The sequence below is a fragment of the Benincasa hispida genome, chromosome 7, assembly GCF_027475165.1.
Source record: "Benincasa hispida cultivar pf3 chromosome 7, pf3_genome.v1.1, whole genome shotgun sequence".
NCBI classification, from domain to species: Eukaryota; Viridiplantae; Streptophyta; class Magnoliopsida; order Cucurbitales; family Cucurbitaceae; genus Benincasa; species Benincasa hispida.
Window position 1 is genome coordinate 42,858,037 of NC_143484.1, and position 9,489 is coordinate 42,867,525.

General features: G+C 34.3%; 1 protein-coding gene across 1 annotated transcript; it reads left to right on the plus strand.

Annotated features, from left to right (window-relative positions):
- The first annotated feature begins 730 nt into the window (after positions 1-730).
- Positions 731-7,834, plus strand: LOC120081707 (Zinc finger C-x8-C-x5-C-x3-H type family protein). The gene is made up of 8 exons (XM_039036799.2): positions 731-1,105; positions 1,220-1,304; positions 1,414-1,554; positions 1,662-1,750; positions 2,587-2,775; positions 2,914-3,044; positions 3,130-3,232; positions 7,479-7,834. Exons 1-8 carry the CDS (start codon positions 935-937, stop codon positions 7,656-7,658), a joined length of 1,089 nt encoding a protein of 362 aa, XP_038892727.1. The 5' UTR covers positions 731-934; the 3' UTR covers positions 7,659-7,834.
- Positions 7,835-9,489: the final 1,655 nt, after the last annotated feature.

The following is a 9,489-nucleotide window of genomic DNA, read 5'->3' on the forward strand; positions in this document are numbered from 1 at the left end:
GAGAAATGAGAAAAGAAAGGGAGATTTGAGGAAGAAACCCACAATGAGATATGAGGAAGGCAACGACAACTGGTTAACAGCCCAAACGGAGGGAGGCGACAACTAGATCTTGGCAGGCACGTCGTTGATAGTGGCAGGGTGGATGGAGGGAGGGAGGTAGTGACGAAAAGATGAAAGAGAGTTTTGAGAGAGAAATTGAAGAAGATGAAACATGGATGAGATATGGAAAAATGGTAATGAAAAATAAATTTTTAAAATAAATCATTAATGAAGCGTAGATGGGATATGAATTTTTTTTTCTCTTTTGTATTTTTTATTTTCTTTTAATCCTTGGAGGGTTAAATAGTAAAATGTCACTTATTTTCTTAAAAATATGAAGCTTATTGTAACATTTATGAAAAAAATGGAAAGTTCAAATATAAGTCTAATATATTAGACTATAATTAAGGCCTTACATGTATAAAATCGGAAAAAAAAGGTCAAATGGTTATAAATCGAGGCGGGGCAAAATCAAACTCGGTTTCGATTAAAATTTCCTTGAATTTCACTTGGGCCTCGTATAAAAACAAAGTGGCCCAAAAATGAAACAATCCAACTCTAAGGCCCACAGATCTGCAGAAAAACACGAAGATGAATACAAGATCGCCAGCTTTTAGGCCCACTAATTGTTGGGCCGTCGTTCAGTCGGCCCAATTTGAAGCTAAAAAAACCACCAATGAGAGAGGGACATGATTGTAATTTAAACATAACAAAGCGAAATCCGTCTTCCCCATCCATCCTCTATTCTTCAGGTTGGAGAAGACAGGCTCTGATATATCTGTTCGTACAAACCCTAATAATCGAACATCGTCTGTAATTTAAGCGGAATTTCTGTTTTTATCTTCCATTTTCATTTTTATTTTGGCTGTCGATCGACTTTGAATGCGAAATAAGCATGCCGCCGAAGCAGCAATCGAAGGCCGAATTAGCGAAGAAGCAGAAGGTTGTTGAAGACAAGACGTTCGGTCTCAAAAACAAGAACAAGAGCAAAAACGTCCAAAAATATGTTCAAAATCTCAAGCAATCCGTCCAGCCAAAAGTCGACCCGACTAAAGTAGCTGCCAAGGTCCGGGTTTAATCTCCATTTTTTCGTTGAAGTTTAATCTTCTGGTTAATTGAGGGGATAGTTATGAATAAATGTCGAATTTGAAGTGGATTGATTTATTTTGGTATTGAGCAGAAAAAGAAGGAGGAAGAAAAAGCTAAAGAGAAGGAGTTGAATGACTTGTTTAAGATTGCTGTCAGTCAGCCCAAAGTACCCATTGGTATGTGCGCATTACTGTATTTCGTCTTTGGTTTTAGTTGAGATTTATTGTTTTGGATGAAGCTTTTGCACTGAACTGATCTGATATTGGATTTTGGTTGTTTGGTTAGGTGTTGATCCCAAGTCCATAGTTTGTGAGTTTTTTAAAGTGGGACAGTGTACGAAAGGGTTTAAATGCAAGTTTTCACATGATTTGAATGTCCAGAGGAAGGGTGAAAAGATTGATATATATAGTGATAAGCGCGATGAAGGTGAGTGATTAACATTTTTGTTTTCTACAAGTCATGTACTTTTTCATTTCCTAGCTTCTTATGATTACTCTTGAATTAAAATTGTTCATGTTAATGTTTTTCCTTAGAAACGATGGAGGATTGGGATCAAGAGACGTTGGAGAAGGTTGTCGAGTCAAAAAAGAACGAGTATAACCTCAACAAGCCAACTGAGATTGTATGTTTCTCATGTCTCCTTCATAGACTTCTTACGTTAATTTGCAATGTCTAAGCTTGTTAGTGATGACATAATAACTCAAGTATTCAATTCCTTTTCTATCATCCCTTATTTGGATCGCAAGAGTCAAGAGTCTTGCACCTTTTGTAGAAGAGGCTTACGCCTTCATGAGAATGCACCAAAGTTTCTACACAGCGAATTGACTAGAAAAATAATATGAATTTGTTGTATTGTTAAGAAAACATTGACGTCGACTTGTATATTTGGTTTATATTCAATGCCTTCTCATTTTATATTTGGGCTTACACCTCACTTCTTCATGGCATTGGCTTCGGCCATGTTTTATGTATTAACTGGAACTTAATACATTTCCTTTTAGTTACGTTGTTGGGCAAGGTTATGATATCTAATCTCTTGTGAACTAAAAGTTAGGGCATTTTTTAGTATTGGGCATGTTTCTGTTTAATGTATGCACGCCCTGGGATTTTTGATCAACTTATAATTTGAAGGTCTAAGGGATTGGTCTGGAAAGAACTGATGACCTTGATGTGCTTGTTACTGTAGAAGTGAAGCTTGCTGGTGAATAGAAAAAAAGCTCATATTGGTAATACTTAATTTTAAAACTATTATTTGTGAGCTTCAGTTTTCAATGCATGGATCATGTTCCAATCTCCAGCAATTGATTTATGTCATTTATATTGGATTGACATGCAACTTCTCTAAAATCCCTGTAGTTTTCTTGGACATCTGTATATTACTTGCTATAGTAGATCCAATGTTGAGAGAATGTTTATTATCCTATTTATAATAATCTGTTTAAAATGAATAATTTACAGGTCTGCAAGTATTTTCTGGAAGCAGTAGAAAAGAAGCAGTATGGCTGGTTCTGGGTGTGTCCTAATGGTGGCAAAGAATGCCATTATAGACATGCTCTTCCTGCAGGTTATGTTTTAAAGTCACAAATGAAGGAACTGCTGGAAGAGGAGAGTCAAAAGATTGCCATAGAGGAAGAGATTGAGAATGAGGTGAGGATGATTCAATCTAATTGCTTGTGATTTGGATTATCCTTTTGACGATCATGTCTTAAACTGGAAAAAATGCTTAAAAAAATTTCACACCACCTGTTTTTACCTTTTTTTACTATGTTTATTTGCTTATCCCAGCGTGCAAAAGTTAAAACCACCACTCCCATGACTCCGGAGCTTTTCTTTCAATGGAAGAAGAAAAAGATGGATGAGAGAGATGCTGGTTTGGCTGCACAACAAGCAGAGAGAGCTAAGAATGACCGCATGAGGTTTCTAGATTACTCATATAGTTAATATTCCTTGTAAACAGTAACTAATAGTAATACAAGGTTATTTTTTTTTTCTTTTTTTCAGTGGTCGGGAGTTGTTTCTTGCAAATGCAAGCTTGTTTGTGGATGATGCTGAAGCATATGAAAAATATCAGCGGGAAGAAGAACCTGAAGGCAACGAACCAAAGGTAATCCAATATGTGAATTTTGTACAGATTGTTTGTTTCTTCAAAGTCATTTGCAACACTATTCATGAATTATGCCATGTGAACAAGGATCAAAATATCGATGTTGATATCAATATCGAGATTCAATGTTACGGATATATCGATGGGTATATCGATAAAATATCGATATCGGCAAATATTTCTGTAAGTCATGAAATTAATAAAATTTATTTAGATTGATAATTAAGTTCTTTTTACTCCAGAACTAAGTTATGGATATTGTTACTAATATTCATATTCATATTGGACAAAATAGAAGACATTTTTATATTTTACGAGCATGTATAAAAGATGTTGGAGATATCCATGGATATTTAATATCTATATTGAATCCTACAATTTATGGATATATCGATATATCCACGAATATTTTCATCCTTGCATGTGAACAGTGCCATAGTTCATGTCGCGAACGATAGTGTTTACACATGTCCATAGTTTATGTCATAACTTAGCAAATTGCAATCAAATTTACTTCCACACTGTCTGGCTGAAGAATTTTTTAGTAAACATTAAAATTTCTGGTAATCATTTTTACGTGCCTATCTCTTTGTTTGAATATAAGGATGGTTTGGGAATGTTAGTGTTTATCATTGTTAGTGCAATATGCCATGTAGAGGTATCTAAAGAAAGAAATAGTTTCTTTATCATCCAAACCTTTTGGTACCTTAGCGATGAAATATTATATTTGTTAGAGGACAAATTGATTTATTCCATGTGCCCCAATCACTATGAAGTAACTTAAAACTTTCATCTTTTAGAAATTATCAACGAATGAATACAGAATTATGATGAACCTCAGTATTATGTTTCCTTAAGAAAGAGTTAAATTGGTCTCTACTTTTTTGGTTATGAATGTGACTTGTGAGTTTTCTTTTTTTCAATGAAATAAATATCGTTAATTAGACTTTCTTCTGGAAAATATCTTGTCTATCCAAAGAGGACTAAGAAAAGGAGGGTGGTTCAAGAAAGAATGTCGTCTGTCCAAAGAGGACTAAGAAAAGGAGGACAAATAGTTCTAGCCACAAAGAGACCAAGAGAGATGACTCAAAGATTCTCTAGTTGGTGTAATATTAAATAGGCTAATTACAAAAAATTCTTTTTGAGGTTTCACTACTTTGAGGCTTAAAACAAGTTAAAACCCTAACCTTACACATACAGACTGAAGAATTCTCATTTCTCCCCAAGCATAGACAGCCGTCAGATAGGCATAAGCCCATAGATTTGAAGGGCTTAACTTCTGGGGAGCTAACCATTTGAAGTTACACAAGGTGAAGAACATCCATATGCTCTCAGATAAAGGTAAGTAACATAAGGAGATGGTTTTGGTTTTCATTATCTTGGTTGCAAAGGACTCACCAGCTCCAGCTTGGTAAATGATTTAAGCTCTTCTAGAGATGGACCACGTGTATTTATCTTTCTACGAATAGCTGATCAAATAAGGATTTTCACCTTCTTTGAACTTTGGACTTCCAAAATGGAGAATGATCTTGAAATAGCCTTCCACTGCTTGTCAATGCGAAACTAGGTCTATTAGTGAAAATCCTTTGTTTATCTAATTTCCAAATTCTACCATCAGCTTAGCTGTTGACACAAGCAAAACTTTTTTTTTTGCTGAGGCTGGCCCACCTCCATCGTTCTATAGATGGGATTCTTCTTTGAAGATATTTTCTTGATATCCATTCTCATTAAACTCCTTACTTTTTACATTGGCCCATTGATCGATCTCACTTCTCAATCATCTTCCAATTCAAATGCTATTATACTTGTACTTGGAGGCATGATAATCTGTTCTCTTCCCATTGTAAGAAAATCTCTCTAAATTTTTCATCAATCTTATTTGAAGAATCATGAAGATGTGATAGATAGTACACCTTCAAAACCTCACAAGTTTGAAGATAAGCTTGAATGGTGGAGCTTCTTTCAAAACAATGCCTTCGATCTTTGTAGGTTCTCGTTCATTCTTCCAAAGGTTTGCTACCACAAGTTTAGAGATATTAGGATTTCTCCCATAACCCCATGAGAAATCAGTTGTGTGCGTACCCTTGCCAATCTTGGATCTTCCGTAATTATTTTGGTGGTAAATGCCTGTGATCTTCCTCGCTCAGCCAAGCATAGGTGCTATTACAATTGAGGAAGTTGAACTCTCTAAAAGTAGAGAAAAAACCCGTTGGTTTTTGTCCAGTGCTTCAGGATCTTGAGAAAAGAACTCTGATGATATAGCATTCACTCGGAAGCTTCAACATACTAATCAAATGAGAGCTTCATAGAATCTCCTTGTTGAGATCATAAAGATGCTATCTGAGAAAGTTAAGGATCTGCATGTCTAGTTACATCTCAATCACTGGTAGAATCATTTGAGAAGTATCGTTGGCAAACAAATCATGCACTTAAGGTTACTAGTAGGACAATATGTTAGAGGAGTTAACACTGAATGGATCTCTTTGGCCTTCCATGGGGTTAGATCTTGTAGGAGCTGCCCTATGGCGCTTGGGCAAAAGCAGGACTTGATCGTGGACTTTAAATTATTCCACCAAGTGGATAGGGATTGCGATCCTAAAGGCATGCTCGGGTAGTTTGAAGTTAGATTGATTTTTGTGCAACCAACGAGGTTTGCTTTTGTAGGCATCTCAATATCAAAACAAGCAATACCCACCATTAAGAACCTCATACAAGGGGGGAAGTTCACGGTTTAAGAATGATTAGTAAACCTAGACATTCTACTGTTGGGGAATTGAGATTAAGAATACCAATCAGTAAAGGGGAAAATTCAGAAGTGAGAAGGTTGTTAATCAACTTTCTAAAGCTTTTATGTTCCAAAAAGCCCAAAAAAGAACAGAAGCCTAGATTACACATTTACGATTGCTCTTCCCAATCACAAGAATCAAAGAAAAGAGGAGTCTTTCTTAACCCATATATACACAAACGATTTTTCGATGGAATGAAATATCCAAAGAGGCATAAAAAGGGCCCAATCAATGGGAATACAAGCGATGCTCCCAATTATTAACAAGAAAAGAAAAACTATGACTTTTGATGGCCTGTAAATTTTTACACCAGAAGAAAGCGTCGAAAATAACTAAATCTAATATCCTTGAAGGATTTGGTGCTGTCATGGACCTTTTATTCATCCCAACTTTTCCACTAAACCGCAGATAAAATGCTAACCCACAGTTGATCTTTTGCTCCTTTAGACGGGTGATCAATATACAGCATCTGATCCCAATGGTGTGTGTCATTAGGATTTGGGGGGACTGTAGTTCCATTGAAAGGCATCAAACAGCTCAAACCATATGCCAAAAACATCTAGTTAGCCATTGGGCCAATCACGGCCAGTATGCTCATACAACCTCCCTTTCAGCATGAGAAAGGTCAGACTCCAAATGAAAGCAGAAGCCCCTTTGAGAGCACTTGACAAGTTTTAAATTTCCGATGCAAAGTCAACCAAGAAAATAATTTAAGCATCTCCAATATAATTTAAGCATCTTTGGGTTTCGTGTCTTCTAAGTTCGGTAACCAGGGAGATTATAGCCTTGGGGAAGTTGATCAAATAGGAATTGGAGTATAGGAGGGGGGACCTAAGAAGAATTAAGAGATCAATGATGAAAAATATGATATGGCCCAAGTGACCTAGTTTTATACTTGGAGAAGGAAAGAAATGAGTAAGGGGCAAAATGGGCAAAAGGATGTACGGAGAGAATGGGCGCTGCGCCATCTGTTTTTCGTGGTTGTGAAGGTGTATGATTGTATGGGTCCATTGGGATTAGTCTTTTTGAGGAGCTGAGGAGAAGAATGTTTTTATTTAGCTTTTTTTAAAAAAATTATTGTTATTATTATTATTGTTATTTTATTCTTTTAAGTGATATTTGCTTGAAAACATTATTCAATGTGGCCGCCACAATATGATTATGTCATTGTAATTGTTGGATCTACATGTTTCCTAATAACCATTAGATATAAATTGAAGTAACTTTTGAAAATTCTCTCATAGATCTAACTATGCAAAAATATCAGTCACATTCAAATGGCCTTCTCGAATAAGTTTTCCTATAGATGGTTTGGATAAGTTCGTTTTTGACAATTAATATTTTGCTTCAAAGAACTTAGCTGACAAAATTCCATGTCAAGTTGATTTGTTTACGATGGTCCAAATCATAAAAGCTTCAAATGATTCTTACATCTTTTTGATGATGACGTTCAATTTCAGACCAAAGATAATTCAACTGGCGGACCCAGTACCTCAACAAATGCTGTTGATGATTCTGAAGATGTGCTCTTGGATGAAGACGACGATGACGAACTGGATCTCGATGAGCTAAACGAGCTTGAGGCAAGTTTATCTAGAACATCGATTCAGATCCGTGAACCAGGTATCGAGGCCTCTTGAGAGTTAGAGACTTTGTTCACTGTTGCAGAGTATGTGTTTGATATTTGGTAAAAGAAAAAAAAAATTGAAGAACATATTGGATTGGAGTTTTATGTTCTCTTATTTGGAATTGGAGTGACTCTTGGTTGACATATAACATATTCAAATTTTGTCTCCCACGAGCTTTCTTCTGTTCACTCGTTTGTTGGAAATCTCGCTGAAGTGAAGTGTGCTGTTCTTCCTTTTATATAGCTCAAAATTTTCCTTTTGATATTAACGAAACTACAGTAATTGACATTCTAGATCTTTCTTGGAGTTGGAAGTTCAAACATTCTTTCCTACCATTTGGTATATCGAGCATGTATAGGTAGAGATATCATTTTCCATGTTAAATATTGAGGTTCAAGGAGGTTTTTTATTTTTAAGAAAATTAATTAATTAACAGTTGCTTCGATTTAGATTGTAAATTAATAATTGTATCCATTTGAACTTAGAAACTTCCATAAGGAAACTAATTTAGTTCTTTTGTCAGTAATTTATAACTAATTTTACTTCATTTTTTTTAAAAACAACTCAATATAACTTTGAAATAAAATTATCCTTCTCTCAAAAAATACAAAGAAAAATCATTCAATTTCTACATTTCAAATAGTATTATGATATTTTTGCATTATATATTAATTGAGATTTAAATTAATACAATTATTAGTTTGAGGTTTGAGGTTTTAAGTAATACAACTATAGGGGTGAATTGTTTTCTTGGTTGATATAATCTGTTATGATTTATAAATCTACATTTATCATTTTTCATAATTATAATATAGCAAAAATGTCATTAAATAATTTTTAATAAATTATTGAATTAAGTCCATGTAATTTCTAAATGTATTACCAACCATATTTTAACATTGATAATTTTTCAATCTGATATGTAATTTATTATATTTGGTCATCTAAACATGTATCAGTATTAATTGGATTTACATCTAACCAACATCAACATAATTATATATTATTAGCCTATATTCTTTCTTTTGTCATACATTGATTATAAATGTCCAAGACAGCTTATGGGTAAAGTGATTGTGATAGAACTTAAAAGATAAAATAAGGTAAAGTGATTGTTATAGAACATAAAAGATAAAATAAGGCAAAGTAATTGTAATAATCAATCCACTTGATGAACCTAGACAACTTAAGAAGGTCCCACAAAAGGGTAACAAATAGATAACATTTATGAAAAAGATAAGATGCAACAATGTACTTAAAAGTTAAATCCAACTAAGACAATAAGATATTGAAAAATTCAATCATTATGTTCACCACCTAAACAACTTGTTATTAGTTAAAATGAGTTCAGCTCATAGTAATCGGTACGATTCTTTTTCTGAGGTAAAAAATTCGCTCCTTTTTCTTTGTAATCGTTCTACTAAAAGTTATTAACTTGACATCAACTTTTAACCATAAAAAATGTTAAAAAAAAAAAAAAGCAAAATCAAGAATGGGAAGAGGAAGAAGAAGAAAAGTGAGTGATTTTGTTACGAGTAAATTTTACGTTGCAAATAGACGAAACTCCCTTTTTAACTTTCTTCACAATATCTTTCAATATTTTGGCTTTGATAGCTCCCCTTCTTGGAACAATTGGAACACTCTCCATGATTATCTTGGCTTCAATGGTGGAAATGGAAGCTCCAACAAGGGCTGTTTGGAAACAAGGATAATAACTAGAGAAAAGAAAAAGGAATGATCAATTGGTGAAGATTGAAGAAGATATAAAGGGAAAACAAAGGGTTATGAAGGCAATTATTTAAAGGTTGTGAAAGGCTTGGTAATGATGTAATTTGCCGATGTA

Coding starts and splice junctions, on each gene's coding strand:
- LOC120081707 (XM_039036799.2), top strand. CDS start 935: ATGCCGCCGAAGCAGCAATCGAAGGCCGAATTAGCGAAGAAGCAGAAG. Junction 1,305..1,413: donor TCAGCCCAAAGTACCCATTG/GTATGTGCGCAT, acceptor TTGTTTGGTTAG/GTGTTGATCCCAAGTCCATA. Junction 3,045..3,129: donor GCTAAGAATGACCGCATGAG/GTTTCTAGATTA, acceptor TCTTTTTTTCAG/TGGTCGGGAGTTGTTTCTTG.